This window comes from Canis lupus, chromosome 19 (assembly GCF_048164855.1).
Source record: "Canis lupus baileyi chromosome 19, mCanLup2.hap1, whole genome shotgun sequence".
Classification (NCBI taxonomy): domain Eukaryota; kingdom Metazoa; phylum Chordata; class Mammalia; order Carnivora; family Canidae; genus Canis; species Canis lupus.
The window spans coordinates 46,739,966-46,764,907 of record NC_132856.1 but is presented as its reverse complement, the minus strand read 5'-3'; the positions used below and the strand labels follow the sequence as shown (position 1 = coordinate 46,764,907).

The 24,942-nt window shown below is 56.5% G+C and overlaps 1 protein-coding gene and 1 long non-coding RNA gene across 7 annotated transcripts in view; one reads left to right on the top strand and one right to left on the bottom strand.

The window, feature by feature from the left end:
* Positions 1–4,801, bottom strand: part of LOC140610565 (uncharacterized) — a 9,467-nt gene extending 4,666 nt beyond the window's left edge. Inside the window, exons 1-2 of the long non-coding RNA XR_012012167.1 lie at positions 4,686–4,801; positions 2,073–2,160 (exon numbers count right to left, since the gene is read on the bottom strand). This is a non-coding gene — a long non-coding RNA (uncharacterized lncRNA). The remainder of the gene's footprint in view (positions 1–2,072; positions 2,161–4,685) is intronic.
* FCHO1 (FCH and mu domain containing endocytic adaptor 1) overlaps positions 1–24,942 on the top strand; it is a 26,873-nt gene extending 1,931 nt beyond the window's left edge. Inside the window, exons 2-28 of one of the 6 annotated variants that reach the window (XM_072786794.1) lie at positions 3,780–3,850; positions 6,429–6,507; positions 8,102–8,193; positions 9,059–9,133; positions 10,189–10,330; positions 11,401–11,553; positions 11,798–11,902; positions 13,118–13,216; positions 13,309–13,405; positions 14,581–14,625; positions 14,739–14,817; positions 15,320–15,344; positions 15,712–15,769; positions 16,216–16,394; positions 16,479–16,503; positions 16,891–16,942; positions 17,492–17,583; positions 17,950–18,225; positions 19,915–20,027; positions 20,140–20,227; positions 20,374–20,482; positions 21,200–21,355; positions 21,704–21,836; positions 22,259–22,458; positions 23,670–23,725; positions 24,076–24,240; positions 24,656–24,942. In XM_072786794.1, coding sequence (XP_072642895.1) covers positions 9,090–9,133; positions 10,189–10,330; positions 11,401–11,553; positions 11,798–11,902; positions 13,118–13,216; positions 13,309–13,405; positions 14,581–14,625; positions 14,739–14,817; positions 15,320–15,344; positions 15,712–15,769; positions 16,216–16,394; positions 16,479–16,503; positions 16,891–16,942; positions 17,492–17,583; positions 17,950–18,225; positions 19,915–20,027; positions 20,140–20,227; positions 20,374–20,482; positions 21,200–21,355; positions 21,704–21,836; positions 22,259–22,458; positions 23,670–23,725; positions 24,076–24,240; positions 24,656–24,678 — 2,514 coding nt within the window. In that variant the 5' untranslated portion in view covers positions 3,780–3,850; positions 6,429–6,507; positions 8,102–8,193; positions 9,059–9,089 and the 3' untranslated portion in view covers positions 24,679–24,942. Of the gene's footprint in view, positions 1–1,274; positions 1,386–3,779; positions 3,851–6,428; positions 6,508–8,101; positions 8,194–9,058; positions 9,134–10,188; positions 10,331–11,400; positions 11,554–11,797; positions 11,903–13,117; positions 13,217–13,308; positions 13,406–14,580; positions 14,626–14,738; positions 14,818–15,319; positions 15,345–15,711; positions 15,770–16,215; positions 16,395–16,478; positions 16,504–16,890; positions 16,943–17,491; positions 17,584–17,949; positions 18,226–19,914; positions 20,028–20,139; positions 20,228–20,373; positions 20,483–21,199; positions 21,356–21,703; positions 21,837–22,258; positions 22,459–23,669; positions 23,726–24,075; positions 24,241–24,655 lie in introns of those variants that run through there. The other 5 variants (XM_072786792.1, XM_072786793.1, XM_072786791.1 and 2 more) reach the window with 5 other exon arrangements.

The window sequence follows — 24,942 nt, the reverse complement described above, 5'->3', positions numbered from 1 at the left end:
GAGACACTGCCTCGAAGCGCCATTGTAAGAGTCGAGCCAGATTGTGTAAAGGTCACTGGTGGCCGGTGGCGAAGGGAGGAGGCTCCTGACAGGACAGGTCATTGAAACAGCGCGGCCACAAGGCTGGCTAGTCACTGGAAAGGGAGAGAAAAATCTCAGACTGGCCCCCCACTATGCACACACTAGTGTCCAGGAGGAGCAAAATGTCAGAGCCTGTTTCATAGGACCCTGAAGGCACAGAGGTCAGGGTAGGCCCAAGGTCACAGCAGGAGGTCAGGGCTCTGGACAGGTGGCTTAGAGCCAGTGAGCTCTGCCTTTGCTGACTCCAGTCCTGTCTTGTTTTATCTGTTCCTGGGCCTGCTCACATGCTCGACCCTGCGCAGAGCTGTGGGTTTTGGGGAATTGGTGCTGGGAAAGCAGAATCTCCAGGCAGCACCTGGGGCTGTCAGACACCTGCCCCCGCCCCCCAGGACTCCTCTCCGCTTCCAGAGGATGGGGGGCATCCTGGTCCAGCTGACTGCCTGCTGTGTGACCTTGGGCAAGTCCCTGTCCAGCTTTGGGCTTTGCCCTGGTGCTGTGGAGGCCCAGAGTCCTGGGTTGGAGCAAAGCTATTTTCTCCATCAGGTAGAGAGGCCTCCATGTCTTGGACACGGCACTTTCAGAGGCCCATGAAAGATAAGATGTTTTAACTTCTTTCAGAATCAGAAGGGAAAAAACATGGGCTTGGGGGTCAAAGAATACATTTTATTTATTTATTTATTTATTTATTTATTCTTAACGAATTCATTTTAACACATACTATTAATATATTCATCTCTGTGCCAAGGCAATTTGTAACATATAGTTTGAAGTCTTTTTTTTTTTTTTTTTAATTATTTAGAGGAAGGGGCCCATTGCCCCTTGAACATTGTCACGCAGCCCTGGGTTTTGAGTGTCAGCTGTGCAGACACGAGCATGTTACACTCCCCTCTCTGAGCCTTGGGTCCCCCTCTGTGAATCGGTCACCCACCCGGGGATGGGGATGGTGAGCCGTGGAAAAGCTTAGCCCAGGATGGACGCAGTGTGTGGCCTGCTATTATTTCACCACTGTCATCATGATTATTATTTGTTGGGTAATAACAGCCCCAGGCTGGGGGCCCCTAGGCTCAGGTGCCTCAGTTTACCCATCTGTGGCTGGCCCAGTGCCTGAGAAGTCCCAGGGGTGCGGGCCTGGTGGGGGAGGTGAGGTGGCGGTTGGGCGGTAGGCGGGGCAGGGTGAGCTTCCTGTCCCCCCCACGCACACAGGCCTCCGCTTGGTGCTGACGGAAGTGGCAGGGGCCGCGTGGCCATCTCCTGGTGCCCACCCTGTCTGTCAGGGGCCCCAGCCCTGCTCGCTGCCCTGTCCGGTGAGTTTGAGCCCTGTCAGGAGGAGCCCCCCCCCTGCCCCATTGCCTTCCCTCGCCCCCCTCAGGAATAGAAGGAGGGGCCCCTCTGCCTGGCCTGGGGTTTCCGAGAGACACAGCAGGTGTCACTTCCTGGGCCGGGCAGGAGCCTGCGGGAGGGCCACCCTTCGCTCTGCCCCCCTGCCCCCCGTTGGGGTTCTGAGCCGTGGGACTGGTTGTGGGGGAGCAGAGGGGACACAGAGACCCAGAGCCACACTAGGTGGTTCCAAACAGGCGTTCTTTTGGCAGACAGGCCAGGGACAAAATCACAGCACCCCCCCGGGACTTGAGTTACTATTCTGTGCCTCAGTTTCTGCATCTGTAAAGGTGCGATTGGGTCCCACGGTGTGGCTGTGAAGGTTGAGGGAGCCGTACCTGTTGGGGGAGTTGGGTACGGACTGGCCCTCGGTGCATTGTGGGGGGAGGGGCCATCTAACGGGAGTTGCGAAAACAGTAGTGAGATCCTCGGTTCCTGGGGAACTTGGGCCCGGTGGCTCCTTGGATCCTCTAAGAAGCATCTTCTAGCACAACTTTCTCTACCTGTGCTGTCCGATAGGGCGGCCACCAGGCCCGTGTGGCTGCTGAGCCCTGAAAGCAAGGCTGGCCCAACTGAGGAGCTGGGGGAGGTTAATGGTATTTAATTTTACATACATTCTAATGAAGTCACCACACCAGGTTAGTGGTTCCCGTATCAGTCAGCGAAGCTCTGAGGGATTTGGAGATGCTCGAGGCCTAAATCCTGGACAGAAATGAAGACAGGAGATGGGAATTTTAGAGCTTTAATCCTTTTCGGATGTCAGCCCAGCATGCCCCCCTACCAAACTGGGTTTCCTCAGGGACAGTGCCAGTGACGGTTTTCTCAGGGGCCCCTGCATCACCCAGCACAGGGGGGGTCATTGGGAATATTTGTGAAATTGAATAATTTTTTGTCTGGTGAACTCTTATTCATGCTTCAGCACCCCAACTCCCATGGCCCCCTCCTTCGGTCCAGGTTCCCACAGCCCCTTCTTCCATTTGGCCCAGCCCTGAGCCTGCAGGACCGGTGTGTCTGCGCCCAGCTCTCTACCCCTCAGCTGGGGACTTCTCAGGGACCAGTCTCAGGACTGGATTATCTCATGGACCCTGGCATTGTCTTTGCCATGTGGGCACATGGTGGCTGCTGGGTAACTCATAGAAGTCAAGGAACCTGGGTAATGGTTCCAGTTAAACTCACTTTCAAGATTAGATAAACTGAGTCTCGGTGAAGGCAGCCTCCTCTGAGGTCCTTGCTTGGTCCTTTCCTTGTGAAGCCCGAGGAGCTTGCCCATTTGTGGTCACCAGCCCTGTCCCTGCTGCCACTGTGCCTCCTGGGCTCCCAGCTGCTGCCGAGCTCCCCGAGGGGTCATGAATTATGGATGAGGCCTGCGGGCTCCTGTGACAAGCCCAAAGTCCAGAACGTGCCAAGGACACCAAGTGTCCCTCCCTCGCCAGGCGGCTTGGCCCAGCCCCCTCTTCAGGGAGGCCTGGATTTCCCCAGCAAGACCCCTTCGAGGCATCCCCTCTTGTTTTGCAGATGGGAAAACTGAGGCACAGAGCTGCATAGTGACTCAGACACTGGCTTCTGGGAGTCAGGGTTAGGACCCATAGGGGCTCCACTATCAGCTGGGTCATCATGGTGAGGGGTGCATTGTCTAGCCCAGGAGTGTGCATAAGATGGGGACCATTGTAGAGGGATTTAGGAGACCCCAAGGGATCCTTGGGGACACTGGAGGGACCCCGACCCCCTTGTGGCTGATCATAGTCCCAGTGTCCATTTCTCAGCAGACTCTTTCCCATAGGAGCTGCCCAGCGTGGTGCTGAGTGCTCAGGTCTTGATCAGTTGGCCCAGGGTGTGAACCTACTGTCATTTCCTGGCTCTGTGACCTTGGCAAGTGGCTTCTCTTCTATAGGGAGGCCTCAGTTTTCCCATCTGTGAAATGGCCCTGAGATTTTCTGCTTAGGCTGGGGCTCATCCAGTACTCTGCTGCCCCCCTCCCAGTGAACTCCTATTTGTATTAAAAAACCCCAACTCCCATTCCCCTTCCTCTAGAGTAGGCTCCCTCTAGACTGGGCCCCTATCCCTCTATCCAGCCCAGCTCTGATCCCACAGGACCTGGGGCATCTAGATCCATATCTGTCCCCCTAGAATGGAGGTTGCTTAGGGGCCAGGCCTAAGGATGAATCATCTCAGGGGCCCCGGCATGCTCCCAGCCTGGGGCTTTTGGTTCCTCCTCTATCATCTCTCTTCCTCCTCCACGGGGAGGACAATTGGAATTTCCCCTCTTCAGGTCCAAGCTGGCCATGGCTTTGCAGCTCAAATTTGCTTTTCTCTTTGGACAGGCACTAAACAGGAGCCTGCAGGGGTCTCCACAGAGGGCATCAGGATGTCATATTTTGGAGAGCATTTTTGGGTAAGACCCACTTTTATTTTGATGGGGGCCCCTGGAAGGGCTTTTATGGAGATGGGGGGACTTGACAGCTTATAGGCAGAGCCTTGGACAAGTGGAGGGTCAGCAAGGTATAGAAGGTAAAGTGGAAGGAGTCAGGCTGGGTTTGTGTCTATATCCTCTGACCTCACGGGCCTTGTGACCCTGGAGCTATGACTTGGGCAAGTCATAGCTTGAACAATGGAGAAACTGAGGCCCAGAGTAGGATTCTCTTTTCAAGCTGCCTGGTGAGCAAATGTAGCATCAGGGCTCGAACCCAGGGCCAGGCCAAAATTCCAGGATCCAGGGTCATTTCAGCCAGGGAATTTCCACGTCTTTCCCATTCTGGAGATTTGGGGGGTTTCTTGACTTGGGCCACTAGGGAGTGGCCCCCTCACTCTTCTGCCTTCTGGGCTGGGGACCTCATACTATGACTCCAGGGAGCTGAGCGAGACACACTTGTTTTCATTCCTCCCTTCATTCCCTCCCTCCCTCCCCACCACCACCACTCCACACCCAACCGACTGTGGAAGGTGCTAAGGCTCCTCTGAAGGCTTCGTCCTGGCTCTGACCCCGAGGAGCTTGCACTCTGGGAGACAGAGAGCCAGCCAGAAACCTTCAGCCCTGCAGGGTCAGGGCTGGGCCCAGCCTGGGGGGCAACCAGAGGAGGGGCCAGGACACTGAGCCATGTTTGCTGTGGGCTTTGAGGGGTGAGATTTTCCAAGAGGTCAGAAAGATGTTCCAGGCAGGGGGAACAGCCTGAGCAGAAGCCCAGAAGTGGGACACAGGTGACTAGTTGAGGGCACAGGGACACACTTACAGGGCCGGCCTAATGAGGAGCCACAGAGGATGTGTGAACAGAAGAGTCTAGGGAGGACCAGGGCTGAAAGCCCCTTCCCCAGTAGGGCCCTGAGCTCCTGGAAAGGAAGCTTGTTGCTAGGCAACTGGTTGCCCCTGGCAACAGGCCTGCTCCCTCCCCAGCTGGGGCTCCTCTTACTGCCACTTGCTTTCTTAAAGGGGCCTCACCCCCCTTGCCACCTGCGGAGAGGGGTGGGGGGAGAGAGCAGAAGGGAGATGGGACCTGACCTCCACTTTCTCACCCGCGTGTGACCCCAGCAAGGGGCCCACTCCTCTCCGAGCCCCCTTTGGGGCCTCTTTGTAAGGGGATTGCCTGTTTGATGATCAATTGTTGCCCACATTTTGGAACCCTGACAGCGGCACCTACATTTATTTTAAATTCTGTTTAATGGTATGAGGCACCTACATTTATTTCAAATGCTTTTTAATTGCAGGAGGCATGCAAGCTTACTGCAGAAAATTCAGATCAGCAGAGGGAAAATAGAAGCCACCCCCAATGCACTCCCCACCCAAGATAGCCTGGTAGAGACTGGATGAGGATTTGATTTGGGCTCTGCTAGGAGCCCTTGGGCAAGTGACTTTCTGTCACTTGGCCTCAGTTTTCCCATCCCATCTGGGAAAGGGGATGAAACTCCTGCCTCCTCAGGTCTCAGGGATGTCTATCACTGTTTCTTCTAATCAATTGCTTGTATTGGTGGCTTTTTGCTGGGTGGCGCTGGTGCCCTGGCTGGCCTGAAGGAGGCTCCAGTTAGGGGAGATCAAGCCAGATACGGATGCCTCAGTCCCACTGGGCCAAGGCAGCCTGGATGCATAGAGGGCACTGGGGAGTCATGGGGGAAGCGTGAGCAGGGGAGAGATATGATCAAGCTGTGTTAGAAAGATCCCTCTGAGGTTGACATAGGGACGAGACTGGAGTCCAGAGGTTCTGATAAGAGATACAGGCCCAAGACAGCCCTCCGGGGACCCTCGCTGCCAGCACAGCCTGAGAGAGGCAGATACCACTGGGGGCCTTGCCAGGTCTGGGAAACAGGCCAGGGGTTGGCTCCAAGTCAGCCCCAGATGCTGGCCTGGGCGGCAGTGCCTGGTGCAGCCTTACCCGAGGATCCCCTGGGTGGGGCAGGCGGGGGCCACTGGGCCTGTTTGCTGAGCCCTCACCACAGTGCAGGAAGCCCTGTGTTCAGCACTGTCCCAGCCTCATCTCACCAAGACCCTGGGAGGTGGCTGCTGTCATTGTCCCCATTTGTCAGATGAGGAGACTGAGGCCGAGAGGTAAAGTCACCAGCTCAGAGTGACCCAGTGCATAAAAGGAGGCCCTGAGACATATTCCTGGGAAGTAGGAGGGAGCAATATTGAACATTCTGGGAAGTGAGGGTCTGAGAAAATTCCTGAGGGAGGTGGGCCTGCAAATGATCCTTGAGATGTGGAAGGATTTGGATGGGTGGAAAGAGATGCAGCCCGATGAGCTGGGTTGCAGAACAGCCCAGGCAAAGGTGCAGTGGTAGGAAGGCACAGCATGTCTTTGCACTGCTTGCCATTTTGCCGGTGAGGCCAAGAGGATGCTGGGAGATGAGATTGGAAAGACAATTCCGAGCTAAGGGCTTTGTACCTTAGCCGCTGGTAGGAAATAGGGAGCTGTCAATGATGCTAGAATGAGGAGTGCCTGTTGGGGAGATTTGAGCTTGAGGCTGTGCTGTGTCTGCCCCAGGTTTGGCCTCAGTTTCTCCATTTATGCAGCAAGAGGGATTATCAGGTTGTGACTTCTGGCTTCAGCCTTCTGGTTTCAGGTAAGCGGGAAGGTAAACTCCGCAGGTTGGAAGAAGGTAGAGGAAACCACTGTTAACGGAGGACCTGCTGCCAAAGGGATCACTCCAGGGATGTGTGTTGGGAGTTAAATATCACCGGATTTCTCCACAGGCTTCTTCTTTTGGTCTCGCTTACAAGGGCCTGTTCGGCACTAAATTGTCTCCAGGTCCTCAGACCCCAGCTCATCTCCCTTTTTTGATGAACAACTCACTGTTCAGACATGATGCCCTTCACATGTCACAGATCTGGCTGGCAGAAAAACAGTTGCTGCCTTATTTTTTCCTATTCCTTTCATTGTGGTCTGGGGGCCAGGGCTTCTAACTGGAATAATGGTAAAAGTTCCCTCTTTAAGTCAATGTATTTGGAGAAGAAATGAGCAAACTTAGCACAAAATGTTAACTAATGCCATGAATTCGCAAAAACTGGGGTTGCCTTTGGGGATTTGGGGGACCCTGGTGTGGATCACCTTGGCATTTGCTTCGCCCTCATAGGAGAGGTGGATGACTCCCCTGTCCCATCTTAACAAGGAGCCACTAAAAGTTCAGAGAGGGACAGTGACTTGCCCAGATCACACAGCACAGCACTTGCGTCCCCCACCATGGTGACCCCAGAACTGGGAGGAAAGAGGTGCTGTGCAAGGCACCCAGGTAGAGGCACTGTTCCCACCAGCCCCAGATGACAGCAGAATAACTCATCTGTTCATTTATTCAACAAAGGCAAATGCCCTTTTTTTGCTCCACCCTGTACTGGACATTGCTGGGTCCTGAGAGAAGCGTCAGACCCAGACTATGCTCTGGGCATCTCAGAAAGGGAGTCTTGGTGTGGAAGGGAAACAGAAAACAGTGACTTAACCAACAGGGGTTATATTGGCTCACAAAAGTGAAACGCTGTGAGGAAATATGGCTTTCAAGCTTGGCTTGATCCAGTAACTCGACTCAACATAGTTCTTACTCAGACTTCTTTACAAATTTCATGGTTTCCACCTGGATCCCAGTATCTCCTAGGCCCACATAACTCCACATTTAAAGAGAGGCACAGGGATCCCTGGGTGGCGCAACGGTTTAGCGCCTGCCTTTGGCCCAGGGCGCGATCCTGGAGACCCGGGATCGAATCCCACGTCGGGCTCCCGGTGCATGGAGCCTGCTTCTCCCTCTGCCTGTGTCTCTGCCTCTCTCTCTCTCACTGTGCGCCTATCATAAATAAATAAAATTAAAAAAAAAAAAAAAAAGAGAGGCACAGACAGAAAAACAGGGGAAGATTGACTGAAACAGAGGCAGAGAGACACCTAAAAAGATGGAGACACAAAGAGACAGAGGCAACCCGCTTAAGAGAGCATCTCTCCGTCAGCCATGGGACAAAACCTCCAGCTTCTCTCTGGTTGGGCCAACTTAAGGCCCATGAGCCAATCCTTGTGACCAAGGGGTCATTAGGCAACAGGCTCAGGCCGGAAGCAATCCCTGCCACCAAGGGGTTGGCTTCTGTGGTTGGCTGCTCTGGCCACGCCCCCGTTGCTAGGCGACCATGACGTCTCCTCCACCCTTTTACTCAGTCTCCACCCCCGTCCGTCCCCTGCAGGGTGAGAAGAACCATGGCTTCGAGGTCCTGTACCACAGCGTGAAGCAGGGGCCCATCTCCACCAAGGAGCTGGCTGACTTCATCCGGGAGAGGTGAGGTCCCCACGCCCCGCCCACCCCGGGCCACGCCCCACAGCCCCTCCCCCCGCCGCCTCCGCTACTCGTGGCCCCGCCCTGGCCCCGCCCATCCCGCCTCGGCCACGCCTCACCTGCCCCACCTGGGGGACCCTCCTAACAAGCGGTTCTCCGCACCGCAGCCCCACGTCCGCCCGTCAACCATTCCAAGGCTTCTGACGCCTCCTCCCAAAGAGACGATGATATGACCTACTTACAGGGGGAATTTTGAAAACTCAACCTCATGCCCTGAGTATGATAAAACACATGTATGATGGAGTAAATCTACATTTCGGCGTGTAAATGCTCCCACGTCCGTATCCCAGAAAACAGAATAAATTCAAATTGCAAGGCAGCCTTCTGCTCCCCGGCCGCTCACTAGGTGGACGCCCGTTAAATCCGAGCAGAGGGGGGATCCCTGGGTGGCGCAGCGGTTTGGCGCCTGCCTTTGGCCCAGGGCGTGATCCTGGACACCCGGGATTAAGTCCCACGTCGGGCTCCCAGTGCATGGAGCCTGCTTCTCCCTCTGCCTGTGTCTCTGCCTCTCTCTCTCTCTCTGTGACTATCATAAATTAAAAAAAAAAAAAAAAATCCGAGCAGAGTTCAAAAGGTGATAACCAGGTTTTTCTCTCTGTGGCTGGATAGCCAGACCTGTCCAAGCTGTACAGGACGGGGGCCACGCTTTACTTTGAGGGCCTTCAGTTCCTGGATCCATCCACGATTGTCTGCGGCGCCCTGTGGGTGCTGCTATTACAAAATGCCTCCATGGGGCAGAGGCCCAGGGGAATGGAGCGTCTCCCAAGGGTGCCCAGAACCTTTCACATCTTTTCTCTGTTCTACTCAGGGCCACCATCGAGGAGACCTACTCAAAGGCTATGGCGAAACTTTCCAAGCTGGCCAGCAATGGGACCCCCGTGGGGTGAGTGGGCTGGGGCTGGTGCTGGGGCAGGGGTCACCGAGGCTGCGGGGTTCTGGGGTATCCAGAGCCTACTCTTGGGTGGACGTCTCTTCACACAAATGATATGTAGACTAGGGAGTCAACCCTCCCCCACTTAAGGGGCTAATTGGACAAAGGAATGTAATTCACTCATTCACATACTACCTCATTCATTTATCGAACACATGTTTACCAAGTACCTGCTGTGTGCGGGCACCACTCTAGGTACTGGACACCCAGCAGCGATAAGTCCTCAGTCACCTTCATGCCATGTTCGTGCCACATACCTGTGGGGTGTGGGGCAGGACAGATGTTAACTGCAAACATGAACAAAAGTCCTTTCCTGGGGTGAAAAGCTCGAGAAAAGTCAGGTGCTTCCTCTGGCGTGGGCAATGATGAGACCGAGCCAACTACAGGGGTATCTGGGTCAGAGACCCCGGCAGGCAGCTCAGCCAGTGCAAAGGCCCTGAGGCAACAATGGATTCTGAATGTTCAAGGTGCAAAGAAGCTGGCATGGCTGCAGGGCCGAGTGAGGAGGAGATGAGACTGGAGGTGGGATGGGGGGAGGGGTGGGGCCACAGGTGATGTGGTCCCCAGTGGCACTAGTAAAATTTCCTGGAGATGCCCTGGGGCAAAAATTTTCAGGGGGAGGGTATGGATGGGAGGCAGCAGGGAGAAGAGATATGAGGGGAGCCAAAGAGGGCTTCTGCTGATGTGGGAAAGCCCTGTGAACTTGGTTTTGAGCAAATTGAGTTGTGGCTGCCCTTGTGTTTTAGCTAGGGCCTGGAGTCCGGAGTGAGGCCCTGGGGGGCCTCAAGGCCTGGATTTAAATAACAGCTCTGATGCTCATTTCCTGAGGGGCCTGGGGTGAGCTGTGGAGCCTCCTATGCCTTAGTTCCCCATCTGTCACAGGCCTGTCTTGTAGTCGTGGTGCAGTTGCCTCACAGGGCCTGGAGCACAGTAGGCACCTGCTGTGCTGTCTGAGGAGCCCCCAGGGGGGTTGGGCCTGCTGGACCCTGGGTGTGACCTGTTTCCAGGACCTTCGCCCCACTCTGGGAGGTCTTCCGCGTCTCCTCAGACAAGCTGGCGCTCTGCCACCTGGAGCTGACGCGGAAGCTGCAGGACCTCATCAAGGACGTGCTCCGCTATGGCGAGGAGCAGCTCAAGATACAGAAGAAGGTGCGTGCTGGTGGGCACTGCCCAGCTGGGGGAGGGGGGCGGCAGGGGGCTGCAAAGATCCCAGAACTACTGGGGCCTTTGAACCGCCAGCCCCCTGTGCGCACCTCTGAGAATTCTGTTAATTCCACGGCATCAAACCCAGAATCCCACAAAACCTGAGCATTGTCAAATTTCAGGCTCAGAATTCTGGACCAGAGGTCTGCAGACCATGGGCCACAGAGCAAACCTAGCCTGGCCCTGGATAACCTGAGAGCCAAGAATGGTTTTTACATTTCTAAATGGTGGGGCGGAAACAAAAGAATATTTCACAACAGGTGAAAATTATATGACTCTTGGATTTCAGTGCCAGTAAATAAAGTTTAGGGCAGCTCGGTGGCTCAGGGGTTTAATACCACCTTCAGTCCAGGACGTGATCCTGGAGTCCCGGGATCGAGTCCCATATTGGGCTCCCTGCATGGAGCCTGCTTCTCCCTCTGCCTGTGTCTCTGCCTCTCTCTCTCTCTCTCTCTGTGTCTCTCATGGATAAATAAATAAAATATTTAAAAAAATAAAAATAAAAAATAAAGTTTAATTGGCTCCAAGCCACTATTCCTTTAGGTATAAAGATATATATGTCCCTTTAGGTATAAAAAGGGAATGAGTAGTAGTTACTACTGTACACTTAAAGATGCTGGGCATGGAGCCTACTTAAAAAAAAAGGCTGAGATGGTAGATTTTCTGTTTTATCATGTTTTTTAAACTGGGGGACAGATCAGGTGCCTTCGTGGCTCAGTTAGTTGAACATCTGACTCTTGATCTCAGCTCTGGTCTTGATCTCAGGGTGGTGACTTTGAGCCCTGCGTTGGGCTCCATGCTAGGCATGGAGCCTTTTTTTTTTTTTTTTTTTGAATGTCTAAGATTTTGGATATTAATAGAATACTCATACAAGGTACTCTGTGGGACCAGGAACCCCACAGAATGTTTGGGAAGCTGGGAATTTCACTTCCCAAACATACCTGCGGTCTGCTCAGGTCCTGCACCCCAGTGGGGGCTTCAGGTGCTACCCACACTCCCCTTCTCCATCCCCACAGTGCAAAGAGGAAGCAGTGGGCACCCTGGACGCTGTGCAGGTCCTCGCAGGTGTCAGCCAGCTCCTGCCCAAGTCCCGAGAGAACTACCTGAACCGTTGCATGGACCAGGAGCGGCTGCGGAGGGAGAGCACCAGCCAGAAGGAGATGGACAAGGTGGGTCCCCAGGCACAGGTCCCCAGCCACCGTGGGCCCTCGCAGGTCCGAGGAATGTGCCAAGGGGCCCCAGGGCTGCCTGATGGGAGCATGAAGACATATCACAGAGCGTTGGTCATTGAACCTTCTGTGATCATCACACCCTGGGTGCCCCAAGGAGTCTACCTGCTGGGTGGTGGGCCCCTGGGGGAAGAAATGGCCTGCGTGTCCCCTCCCATCCCCATCCCTTCCCTATGTCTTGTAGGCAGAGACGAAAACAAAGAAGGCGGCAGAGAGCCTGAGGCGCTCGGTGGAGAAGTACAACTCAGCCCGCACTGACTTTGAGCAGAAGATGCTGGACTCAGCTCTGGTAAGAACCTGGCATCGGGACCTTGGAGACCCACACAGCCCCAAGCCCGGCATCTACGGGCGTTGGAAATCCAGAACCTCTGAAACCGTCGACTACCAGGAGGCTTAGAATCACAGGTTTCAAACCATAGAAGTCTAGAGCCACTTAGCTATTGTGATTGTGGTTGCCATTATCATTTCAAAAGCCAAAGCCTTTTTGTGCCTCAGTTTCCCCACCTGTAAAATAGGAACCGTGATTGTACTTGCCTCAGAGAGTTTTTGTGGAGATTAAATGAGTCCCTACATGTGAAGTTTTCAGACTAGTACGAGGTGCATAGAAACCACTCTAGAAGGTATTACTGTTGTTGTTTCTATTATTATTTAAAGACTTATTTATTTGCTTGAGAGGGAGAGAATCTCATGCTCAGTGAGGAGCCCGATGCAAGGCTAGATCTCATGACTGAGATTATGAGCTGAGCCAAAATCAAGAGTCGGATGCTGAACCGACTGAGCCACCCAGGCTCCCCTATTTCTATCATTACTAATAAGGTTTTGAACAGGATAGACAGGGTTAGAAGCCAAGAGCCTACTGACAGTTCATGGTGGCGAAAGAGCTGGGTTCTGCTCCAGTCTCTATTCTTTACCAGCTATGTAATGTTTTTATGAGACACTGTTCCTCTCTGGGACTCTGTCTACCCAAAATGTATAAAAAAGCAGATTGGAATCCCAGGATTAGGAATCAGATTTTTTTTCCTGACTTTGGTAGTTGTAAATGATAGAAACCTTCATTCAAACTGACAAGGAAGATTTATAGACCCAGGGGACTAAAAGTTTGTGATTGTGATGAGAGCTTCAGGCATGGCTGGATCCAGGAACTCAAATGGTGTTGGCAGAAAGTTCTGCCTTTCTGCTTTTCGAGACTGTTTTCCTCCCCGGGGGCTTCCCTCCCATGTAGAGATGCCCTCCTAGGCGTATATAGAGGGGTGTGTGTGTGTGTGTGTGCACACGTGCACAGCAAAGTGGCTGCCAGCAGTACCCATATGTTTACCATTGTCTTGACGTGTAAAAGTGTCTCCTTTCCCATAGTTTTAGCAAAAGTCCCAGGGAAGACATTTGGGTCTTCCCCAAACCAGTCACTGAGGCCAGGGGGTTGGAACGTTCTGATCAGTCAGGCTGGGTCACCTGGCCACTCCCTGTGGCCTCCACCTCCCCATTTTCTGCTCCCTTCCTGGCTCAGCGCTTTCAAGCCATGGAGGAGACCCACCTGCGGCACATGAAGGCACTGCTCGGCTCCTATGCCCACTCGGTGGAGGACACCCATGTGCAGATTGGGCAGGTGAGTGGAGCCAGCGGTAGGAAGCAAAGTCAAGTGTGCCAGGCAAGGGGCCCTGGCCGCACCCAGTCACACACTTCATTCACCCGGCCCAGGTGCATGAGGAATTTAAGCAGAACATAGAGAATGTCAGTGTGGAGATGCTCCTGAGGAAGTTTGCAGAGAGCAAGGGCACGGGCCGGGAGAAGCCTGGTGAGTTGGGACATCCCTGGGGGTCGGGCTCTGGGGCCACCTCTGCAGGGAAGGAACAGGGGACTGATCCTCCGTGCACCCTGGTGTCCTCATCAGATAAATGGGCTAATGACAAATCTATCTCTGCAGCCCACACAGGAAAAGGATTTGATGTCCATCTTTTTTTCTATAAGTATATTTAAGTCATCTCTACACCCAATGTGGGGCTTGGACTCATGATCCCGAGATCAAGAGTCACATGCTTGTCCAACTGAGCCAGTCAGGCCCCCTTTGATGCTTCATCTTACGGATAAATCTTACAACCAGATACCAGGCCTTGAATGCCAGGCCCAGCTGTTCATACTTTACCCTGAGGGCCCAGGGGAGCCATTGGAGATTGGTGAGCAAAGGACCAGTTTGAAAAAAATGTCCAGATAAGGGATCTAGAAAGAGTTGAGAGCGAAAGTTTTGGGGTCAGATCTGGGTCTGGTCTTTTCTTCATTGCTTGCTGTATGACCTTGGATGTCTGTGTTGACATCCCTGAGCCTCAGCTTCTTCATCAGTAAAGTGGGGTTGATAATCACTCCCACCTAATGAAGTTATGAATATTCAGTAATTTGATGCCAATAAAGGGCAAAGTGTGTGCTGAGCATACAATAGGCATTCAATGAATGCTGGTATACAGTTTACGTCCTCAAGTCAGTCACTAACAACTGTCCTTAATCCCTCCTGTCTCTATAATGCAGCCCTGGCTCAGGCTGTATCTCCTGGTGTGGGACCCCACTCTTGCTCTTCACTGGCTGCAGATCTGTTATGCTCCTGCTCATGTACCCTCCATGGCTCCCATCACCTTTGGGAGAGAGTCCCAGCTCCTCATATTGGCACTTGAGGTTCGGTCCACTGCACAGACTCGTAGTCCATCCCTTGACCCACTCAAGTGCCTGTGAGAAATGCTGGAAGTAGAAAAAGGAACTCAGGCATCACCCTCTCCGGTCCATCCCAAGGCAGGACAGAACCCAGGGCGCATCCCACTCACAAGCATCTCTGGGGCTCTTCCAGCATCTCGGCTTGTGCGCTGGACCCTGAGTAGCCTTGAGCTCAGATCCAGGGGCCATTGCGAGTCCGAGGATGTACTGCTCCCCTTCCCAGGCCCGGTCTCCCAGCCAGGCTGAGTTTCTCACTCTCTCCTATCTCAGGGCCTTTGGATTTTGAGACATACAGTGCGGCTGCCCTGCAGGAAGGCAAGTACGTCTGGGCCTGGATGCCCAGGCTGGACGGTGGGGATGAGCAAGGCGGGTCTGAATGAAAGGGGGCACCTCCAGGGCTCAGCTGCATCCCCCTCATCTGTTCTCAGCAATGAAACGTTTGCGGGGAGCCAAGGCCTTTCGCCTCCCAGGATTGAGCCGGCGGGAGCGGGAGCCACCTGCAGCTGTGTGAGGAAGCACCCCCTGCCCCGCCCGGGCCCAGACTAGCCCGGGTTCTCTTCCCTCTTCCCAAGCTATCCTCTCCCAGAAGTTCCCTGCTGAGGGTAGCCCCGGAGAATTCCTGTTCCAGGCTGGCCCAGGAGAACCTCCATCCCGGGCCACTATTGCCACTGTCCAACCTAGTCCAAAATTCTTCCTTTGCCAAGGCTAGCCCTAGTATTTCCCTGCTGAGGCTAGCTCCTACCTTCCCTGCCTTCTCAAGCCAGCCCTTCAAATGAGCTCTAGGGTCCCTCCCCTGCCAAGCTGTTTGAAAACACCCTGTGCTCAGCTAACTCCAGACTCACTACCCCCAGCTCCAAGCAAACCTCTCGGCCCCATCACCTGGAGGACTAGCTCAAGACAATATCACAGCCCAGGGGCTGCCCCCCGGGTGCCATGTCCAGTGTTGGGTGTTGGGGGCATGCAGATGAAGTGGGAGGGCTGACATGAGCATCTCTTTCTCCATCCCCAGAGATTCCCTGGAGCCCAATTCAGGGGTGAGTACTATGGGAGGGACCGGGGGTGTGGGGGGGGGGGCGCAAGTGGGAGGGGTTCAATCCCACCTTGACCCCAAGCCTGGAAGCCAGGCATGGAGCTGGTGGGGCTCAATCTCATCTCAGTTGCAGACTCCTGTGGGCCACATGGGAGGGACCGATGTCCTCACTTAGCTTCAATTTGCCAGTCTCACCACCTTAGCACAGGCATGCTCTGTTCACTCAAGAATCTGCTTGCGCCAGGGAATACTCTTACTGCCGTTGGGGCTGTTTTTAGGTCTGAGTCAGGGCCCAGAGGTGGGAGGGGGTGTGGCAGGGCGAGTGGGGAGGTGCGGTAGCGGGGAGTCTGACTCACTGCTTGTCCTCCTAGACATGTCCAGAAGTGGATGAAGAAGGTTTCACTGTCCGGCCTGATGTGACTCAGAATAATATCCTCCTTGCGCCCCCTGGGGGCAACTATTGGCACAGCAAGGACAAAGCTCTGCCCGCAGTGATTCCCTCCACTAATAGCAACCCTCTCTGTGTTCCAACTGCCCGGAACCTGTAGTGTGGACAAAGCAGAATAAAGACACCTGCCCCATGGGGTCAGGGCTGAGCAAGAGGGAGAGAGGGAGAGCCCAGAGGGCTTCCTGGAGGAGGGGGCACCGGTGTTGGGGTTTAGCGTCTGAATGAGTTTGCGAGTTAGGGCTGGGCACCGTGGTGCAAAGGCTTGGAGCAAAAACACGGTGGCCAGGCCAGGCAGCAGGTGGTGAGAGATGGGATCGTGTAGGGCATTGAAAGATCTGAGCAGGAAGGGGCGGTTTTGAGGGCTGTTTTGAGGGCGGTTTTGAGACCCCCACCCTGGGATCTGCTTGGCCCCTTGACTGTGGCGCATGCGCGGCGGAGCCCTCCCGCTTTTCCTCCAGTGACTCCGACTTCGATGATGAGGAGCCTCGAAAGTTCTATGTGCACATCAAGCCTGCCCCTGCCGGGGCACCGGCCTGCAGCCCTGAGGCAGCTGCTGCCCAACTCAGGGCCACAGCCGGCAGCCTCATCCTTCCTCCTGGCCCAGGGGTGAGGCATAGGAGGGGTGTTCTGGGTGGGGCTGGTGGCGCTGGCGGGATGCACCTGACCTGATGCCACCCACTTTGTCCACAGGGCACCATAAAACGTCATTCTTCACGTGAGCAGCCTGTTAAAGGGTCTTCGGTTTGGGGAGGAGCACGTGGCGGGGAGGCTGGGCGTGGCGTGTGAGTGTGGTTTGAATCCCAGCTCTGCTGTGTGACTTGGGGCAGGCTGCTTACCCACTCTGACCCTCAGTCTCTTCTATAAAATGGGGTCATTACGAGAATGAAATGAGAGCTGAAGGAAGGAGCAGGGCTGGGAAAGAAGCCAAAACCTGGAGGCGGGTTGGCTCAGGCTCAAATCCCTGTTTGCCTGACTTGCTAGACACCTTGGGCAGCTGGCTGGACAGCCCCACGCCTTAGTCTCTTGTTCTGTGGCGGGGGGTAGGGGTGGGGGCACAGCAGGCAGGGCGAGAGGAAGGCTCAGGGAGGTGCATCTCTCACAGGGGACGCCACTGGGAAACCACAGAGGCCTCGATCTGCCCCGAGAACCAGCAGGTGGGTCCTACAGGGGTGGGACAGATGGCCCACATGAGTGGGGAGGTGGAGGCCACCCCCAATTCCTCTCCTCCTCCCCTTCTCTCAGCCTGGCAGGGAGTTGAGGGCATGCTGTTTTTGAGGAACTCCTTATTCATTTGATGAACATTTACTGAGCACCTCTTGTGTACTCGTGCTATTCCGGGTTCAGAGACGTAGGACCAAGACAGGTCTTCCTTCTCAGATTCACATTCTAGTGGCACGGATTTTAAGAACAGCAAATAAGTTAGAGAATGTTCAGTACTTCCAGGTGCTATAAAGAAACTCAAGCAGGCAATGTGGTGGGTGGAAGATACCAGGGGGCAGCTTCAGTTGAGGAGGCAGAGGGTCCTCTGGAGTGGGGGTGGGGAAGGGGGACTTGGAGCTGAGCCTTGAAGAGAGCAGGATGTGGCCTCAGGAAAAGTGGGGGGTCGGAGGTCAGGACCAAGAGCAGCCTGTGCAAAGGCCCTGGGGGTGGGGGGGAAGCATAGAAGCGATAGAAACTATCCTTCCTGTCCACTTCGTCCACAGCTGTGCAGAGAAGCTGCAGTCAGATGAGCAGTTTTCCAAGAACCTCTTTGGGCCGCCCCTGGAGTCGGCCTTTGACCACGAAGACTTTACAGGTGATGGGGGTAGGGGCTTCTGGGGCACAGCCTCGGTTGGCAGGCGGCTGGGCGGGGCTGTTGCAAGGGTAGGTGGGAGGGTGGGCCAGGCTGGAGGGAGCCCGTGAGGGTCCTGTGTGGGTCACTGAGAAGGTAGGCCGGTCCATGGGCTGGTAGGCGGGGCCACAGCCTGAGTGGGCGGGGCCGGCGAGAGGCTGAGGCCTCGGTGGTGTCGGGACTGCGGCTGGATGGGCGGAGCAGCAGCGAGAGGGGCGTGGCCGGGTGTGGCCGGGGTGGGCGCGGCTTCGAGTGGGCGTGGCCCGCAGGCGGAAGGCCGGGCCTCCGTGTGGGCGGGGTCTGGAGCTGGCACCCCCGCCCCCCCTCCAGGCTCCAGCAGCCTCGGCTTCACCTCCAGCCCCTCACCTTTCTCCTCCTCGTCGCCCGAGAATGTGGAGGACTCCGGCCTGGACTCGCCATCCCACGTGGCGCCCGGCCCCTCCCCGGATTCCTGGGTCCCCCGCCCGGGCACCCCGCAGAGCCCACCTAGCTATAGGGCACCGGCCTCCGAGTCGAGGGGGACACGGCCCCTGCCAGCGTCGGACTCGCCACAGCCCCTCGCCCCATCCCCGGGTCCCTGGGGGCTGGAGGCTGTGGCTGGAGGAGGTGAGTCCAGGAGTCAGAGTTATCAGAGCCCTGGGTGGGGAAGACCGAGCGCCTGCTGTGGCCAGGGCCTGGATGGGGTGCTGGGGACACAGCCCAGAACCCTCCCCCTTGCAGAGACAACAGTGAGCTGGATATTTAATGAGGTGGAAGTGGCAGGTGCCTGATGAGGGCCCAGAAGGTTGCAACCTCCCTGAGGAGGTGACCTCTGAGCTAAAACATGATAGAGGTGAAGAAAGAGCCATTTGGACATGGGAGGCATGGCCTTCCCAGTAGAGGGCACATCCTGTGCAAAGGCCCTGGGGTCGTAGCCTACTAGGCCCTCTGAGGAACAGCTGGGGGGTGAGGCTGGTGAGGCTGGAACAGAGTGATGACAGCAAAAAGGGGAGAGAGAAGGGAGATGGGTCCAAGCAGCACCTGGTGGTCTCTGGAAGTGATGTGAGTTTTACACCTAGTGAGGCCTGCACCACAGAGGGGAGGGCTGTGAGCTGAACAAGGATGACACCTGACTCAGACTGGGGTCCCTCTGTCCACCTGGGGGTGATGATGGGGACTGGAGACGAGGGAGGTGAGTGAGTCCAGGGAAGTGGTGATGGGGTAACAGTGAGGAGAAGCAGGCATGCAGGTACAGGGAGGGGTGAGAGAGCACAGGAGTCAGGGTGGAGGGCTTGGAGGCAGCTGGCCACTCTTCCAAGGAGGGGCAGAAGGGCCAGGAAACGTGGGGCAGAAGTGGCTGGAAGGGGGCATGCTGAGACTGGGCCTTTAGACGTCAGGTGCATAGTGGACCCTGAGTTCAGGGGAGGCCAGACTGGAGCAACCCGCAGGCAGCTGTGTGAAGCAGGAGGGGAGGCCACCCAGAAAGGCCCAGGGTGAGCTGGGGCAGGGCTGCAGGTTGGGAGGAAGAGGTGGGGGGGGGCTGGGTCAGAGAGGGCTGTGGGCTGGGACCACATGAGGTCCCCAGCAGTGGCGACAGGGGTGTTTGGCACCATCCTTGATTAGAGAAAGAGCCGGTTTGGAGCTGGTTCAAGGGAGGCCCCAGGGGAGTGAGTGTAGACCACCCTTGGAGACTAGTCAAGTGGAGTTGTCTGAGCTTCACTCTAGAACTGGGGTTCTCAACCAGGCCAGTTCTGCCCCCACGGGACACTTGGCAGTGTCACCACTGATAGTAGATTGTCACCGCTAGGGAGATGGATACTGGGGACATCTAGCAGGTGTCACAGCAGTGCCATTGAGGAGCCCTGGGGTAGAGAGGAGCACACCTGGGGTGTAGGTGGAGGGGAGGGGGTGGCGAGTAAGCGTCCGTAGATGGAATAGAGCAGGGCCCTGAGTGTTAGGCAGTGATTAGTGACCTTAGTGGGCCAGACCCAGGTCAGATATGGAGACTCCTGCACACTCGCAGAGAGGATGATGGTCACAGAATCACTGATGGTGGATAAAAACCCTCTGCTGATCCCCCCACCCCGTGTTGTCCTGGCCTCCCAGCCCTCACTCAGTTATTGGGCCATCAGACCGGTGTCTGGGAGGCTCAGGGTTGCAGATGGCCTCTGCCGTCCTGTCTGGCACTTTGTCGGCAGACCCAGGAGGTCTCCCCAAAATAAGCCCGACTCCCAGTGTTGGCCCGAGTGCCTTTTCTGGGGAGGCCTGAGGCCTGGAGCATCTCAGCTGTAGAGCTGTATCACACTCACTCCCCAGACCTGATGCCTGTACCTGCTGACCTTGCAGCCAGAGAAGGCCTGGCGGCCCCACCCCGGAGAGCCCGCACCAGGAAGGTGTCCTGCCCCCTCACACGCAGCAACGGGGACCTGGTAGGGTGAGGGAGCTCGGCAGGAGTGGGGTGGGGGGCGCCTTTGGTAGGGGGTGGGCAGCATCGGGGTGCTGCTCCTGGGCAGTCACAGCCTGGCCTGTCTCCTTCCCCAGTCCCGGTCTCTGAGCCCCTCCCCACTGGGCTCCTCCACCACCAGCACCCTCTCGGACCGGCCCAGCTTCTCATCACAGACGGGACACGGTACGGTGGGCCCCTCTCTGGGCCTCACTCCCACCCTCTCTGGCCCTGGGTGGGTGGCTAAGTGATGCCTTGGAGGCCCTGCTGGCAGAAGGTGGGTTCTGGAGCCTGGGACCTGGGCCCACTCTGTCTGTCCCCATTCCCACCAGGAGTCTCCCGGGGACCCAGCCCCGTGGTCCTGGGCTCCCAGGATGCCTTGCCTGTAGCCACTGCCTTCACAGAATATGTCCATGCCTACTTTCGAGGTCACAGCCCCAGGTACGCAGTGATGAGGGGACAGTGCAAATGATGACAGGGGATAAACAGAACTCTCTGGGGCCTGTGGGTCTGGGTTCCAGGAGAGGCAGTCCTCAGGTGTATTTCGTGACCTGATTTACCATGGAAGGGCCTCAAACTCTGAGCCAAGCAACCAGGCCCCTGTCCTGGGGGCAGTGGGAGCCATGGAGGGTGTCTGACGAGCGCTAGACCTCGTAACCATAGTTCAGAGCACCTCCTCTGAGGCTGCTCTGGGCATCACACTGAATGAAGACCATGAGGCCAGAGGCCATGTCCTTGGAGGGCTGGGTTAAGGGTGAGTTGAGGGGCCAGGAATAATCTGGGGGCAGTGCCAGAGGAAAAACCTTAAGATCAAATCACAAAGGGGAAGGTATTAGACCTGAAACCCAAGGTGGGGACAGTTATATGGCTGAATGTTTTGCTTCAAGCTTCCTGGTGGCCTAGGGGAAAAGAGAGCTAGGGAAGGGGATGCCCCTGCCTCCTTCAGCCTAGTGTGGTTTCTTCCTGCTGCCTGGATCGCTGTCCAGGCAAGGACACGAGGAGGGAATGGTGGGAGTAAGGATGCTGGGCATGGTTGGGGCCTGGCATCTTCTGAGGGGCTCCAGTGGAGCCGGGAGAGAGGGGAGGATGAAGTGCCAGTGGAGCCCTGAGCCCTGAGCCCACACCCAGTCTCCTCACCGCCCCCCGGCCACCCCCCAGCTGCCTGGCTCGAGTATCTGGGGAACTGACCATGACCTTCCCGGCTGGCATCGTGCGTGTGTTCAGCGCGACCCCACCCCCACCTGTCCTCAGCTTCCGCCTCGTGCACACGTCCGCCATCGAGCACTACCAGCCCAACGCTGACCTGCTCTTCAGGTACTCCAGGAGGAGCGGGGGTCAGAGGCAGGGGGGCCCAGAGGCTGGTGGGGGCCAGGAGCTCCGTGCCTGGGACGCCCGGCCCTGCCTCCTGGGATCTGCCGCATGGCCCTGGGCCGATCAGTCTCCTTCCCGGACCTCACTCTTCTTTCCTTCTTCGCTTCCCACCCACCCACCCACCTACCCCTCCCACCTACCCCCCCCCTCCGCCCCGGGGGACATGCTTGACTGGGCCCAAGGTGGACCTGGGAATGTGCACCTGCAGGAAGCCCTAGGGGTAGGTCAGCTGCTGAGGGCCTGGGGAAGGTGTCCCCCGGAGGTTGGGGTCATGGTTCCTGGTCTCTGTAGCGACCCCTCCCAGAGCGACCCTGAGACCAAAGACTTCTGGCTCAACATGGGGGCTCTGACGGAGGCCCTGCAGCGCCAGGCAGAGCAGAACCCCGCTGCCTCCTACTACAACGTCGTGCTGCTGCGGTACCAGGTGGGCCGCGTGGATGGGATGGGGCGGGGAGCCGGGTGGGCTGGGAGGGAGCCCGTGGCTGGTGGCTGGGGAGGGCCTGGGGGGAGGCCCGGGCCCCATTCGTGCAGGGGGGTGGTGGTGGGGGCGCCAGAGTGTAAATCAGAAGAGGCCCCATCCCTGGACCCCCTGCCCAGGCGCCCACTGGGCCACAAGTCTCAGAACGAGGCATTCTCCTGCCCTCTGCTGGAAACGTGATATCAGACAGACTGGGCTCTAAAATCTGCCTGAGGAGAAAGGAAGAGGTCCGTGGGGTGGTATATGCCGCCCCGAGTCAGCTCTGACACGCTGCGTGCCAGGCAGGGTCAGGGTGGTTGCGTCGCGCACCGCGTGGCAGGACAGGACGGCCTAAGCTGTGTCCTCTCTCCTGTCCTCGCTCCTCCTAGTTCTCTCGCCCGGGTCCCCAGTCCGTGCCTCTACAGCTGAGCGCCCACTGGCAGTGCGGGGCGACCCTCACTCAGGTCTCAGTGGAGTACAGCTACCGGCCCGGTGCCACAGCCGTGCCCACACCACTCACCAATGTCCAGATCCTGCTGCCTGTCGGCGAGCCTGTGACCAACATCCGCCTACAGCCGGCCGCCACTTGGTGAGGGCGTGGGGGAGGCCAAAGGAGGCCCAGCAGTGACCCTAGAAGCCTCCCAGACCTCTCCATGATGCTAGGAGAGCATCTAAAGGACCTATAGGGTCCACCGTAGGTCCGACCATGCAGTGTGAGCTCACCTTGCTTAGAGCTAGGGGTGACATTATTAAAAATAATAATATTGGACACCGGCAGCTTCCTGCGTGTCGGGCATGTTCTATGTGCTCTACATACAAGGACTGGCTCAGGGTTTCTGGGTGTGGACCACCTTGAGGTGTGGACTGCCATCATCCCCCTTTATGGAGGGGAACTGAGGCAGAGGGAGGCTAGTCACTTAATCTGGGGTCACACCAGGATTTGAACTCAGCTGCCCACTCTCTGCCCTAAGGAAGCCTGACTTTTTTTTTTTTTTTTTTAAGACTTTACCTATTCATTTGAAAGAGAGAGAGAATGGGGGTGGGGGGGAGGCAGAGGGAGGAGCAGACTCCCTGCTGAGCTCACAGGGCTTAATCCCAGGACCCAGAGATCATGACCCAAACCAAAGGCAGATGCTTAATCAACTGAGCCACCCAGGCGCCCTGAAGAAGCCAGATTTTTTTTTTAAGATTTTACTTATCTTTCATGAGAGACACACAGAGAGAGAGAGGCAGAGACACAGGCAGAGGGAGAAGCAGGCTCCCCATAGGGAGCCCGATGTGGGACTCGATCCCAGACCCCAGGATCATACCCTGAGCCAAAGGCAGGCGCTCAATGGCTGAGTCACACAGGCGTCCCTTTTCTTTCTTTCTTTTTTTTTTAATTTTATTTGTTTATCTGACAGAAAGAGAGAGCTGGAGCAGGGGGAGCAAGAGGGAGAGGGAGAGGGAGAGGGAGAAGCCAGCCCCCTGCTGAGCAGAGCTTCATGCAGGGCTTGATCCCAGGACCTCAGGACCCTAACCTGAGCCAAAGGCAGCCGCTCAACCAAATGAGCCACCCAGGTGTCCCGAGAAGCCAGACTTAAAGGACTAAGTGCATTATCTAAAAAAAAGCTGTAAGGCCATGGGGTCCTGGGGGGCCAGCTACTCTATATCCCACACCCATCTTACAGATGGGGAAACTGAGGTGAGGGAGAAGACCTGCCTGGCTGGGTTAATGTAGCTGAGAGATGACTGAGCTGGGACCCTTGACTCCCAAGGTCCTCTCTAGGAGAGACGTGACTAAGCTTTTCTTGATGTCAGGAATCTGGAGGAGAAGCGGCTCCTTTGGAAGCTGCCAGATGTGTCTGAAGCAGGGGGTGAGTTATGATTGTGCATGAGATCATGGGGTGGGGGAGGGGAGGGGTGGGTTCAGGTTGAGGGTATGCTGGCTGAGAAAGTAGACATGGAGAAGAGCTTAAAAGGGCTTTGACAAAGCTGTGGGAAAAGAAGTGGGGCAGACCCAGCAGGTACAAAGGCCCTGAGGCAGGACTCCTTTGCAATTTACACATAGCCCTGAGGGGGCCAAAGGAGAAGGGTGCAGGGGCACACGAGGAGGTCAGAAGAGGCAGATAGAGGCAACAGACACAGAGCAAAGGGCTTGGGAGAGCCCAGGTCACTGCAGGACTGGGGCTGAGGCTGGGGCACGGCTGACCTCAGGCCTCCCCAGGCTCTGGCCACCTATCTGCCAGCTGGGAGCCGTGCTCGGGGCCCAGCACACCCAGCCCTGTGGCCGCCCAGTTCACCAGCGAGGGGACCACTCTGTCCGGCGTGGACCTGGAGTTGGTGGGCAGTGGCTACCGCATGTCACTTGTAAAGAGGAGGTTTGCTACAGGTACTCCCGCCCCTGCTGCTGCTTACCCTGGAGTCCGGACCCTTCCGGGCCCTGAGGCCCACCCCCTACTTCTGCCAGGGTGTGGGGATGTGGGGGAGGCATCTGGGGTGTTTGGGAAGGTTGGTGGGGGCTGGGCTCTGGAGACCCAGGATGGTAGGTGCTGGTGGGGAGGGCTAGTCAGGGCCTCAGTGGGAGGGATCGAAGGGCCCTTGTGGGGCATCCTGGCAAGGACCCAAGGCAGGCAGCCAGAAGCCACACTGCCCCCCCCATCCTCCGGCCACCACTAGGGGTTGCTGGGGCCCATGGGGCAGTGGGGATAGTGAGCACAGGGGTGTTTCGAAGAGGATTGGGAGATTCCAGGGTAGGGGCAAGGGACGCCCCCCCCTTCCTTCCGCTCATGGCACCCTGCCCACAGGGATGTACCTGGTAAGCTGCTGAGCCTGCAGAGGCCGACCAGCACGGCTGGCCCCAGCTCTGCACTGCGTCCTGGTGCTCGCTGACTCATCCCTGCCTTCCTGCCGGATCCTGGGATCCCACCCCGGCCTCCCTGGGTGGGGGGGCCCTGACTCCGTGCAGAGGAGCCCCACACCCAGCCTGGCTGAGCCGGAGACCCACTCCTGTGCAAGCCAATTCCCATGCAGGTCCTTGGACTTTTAATGTTCTTTGAATAAACTTTATTTTCTAATAAAATAAATAAGCCTT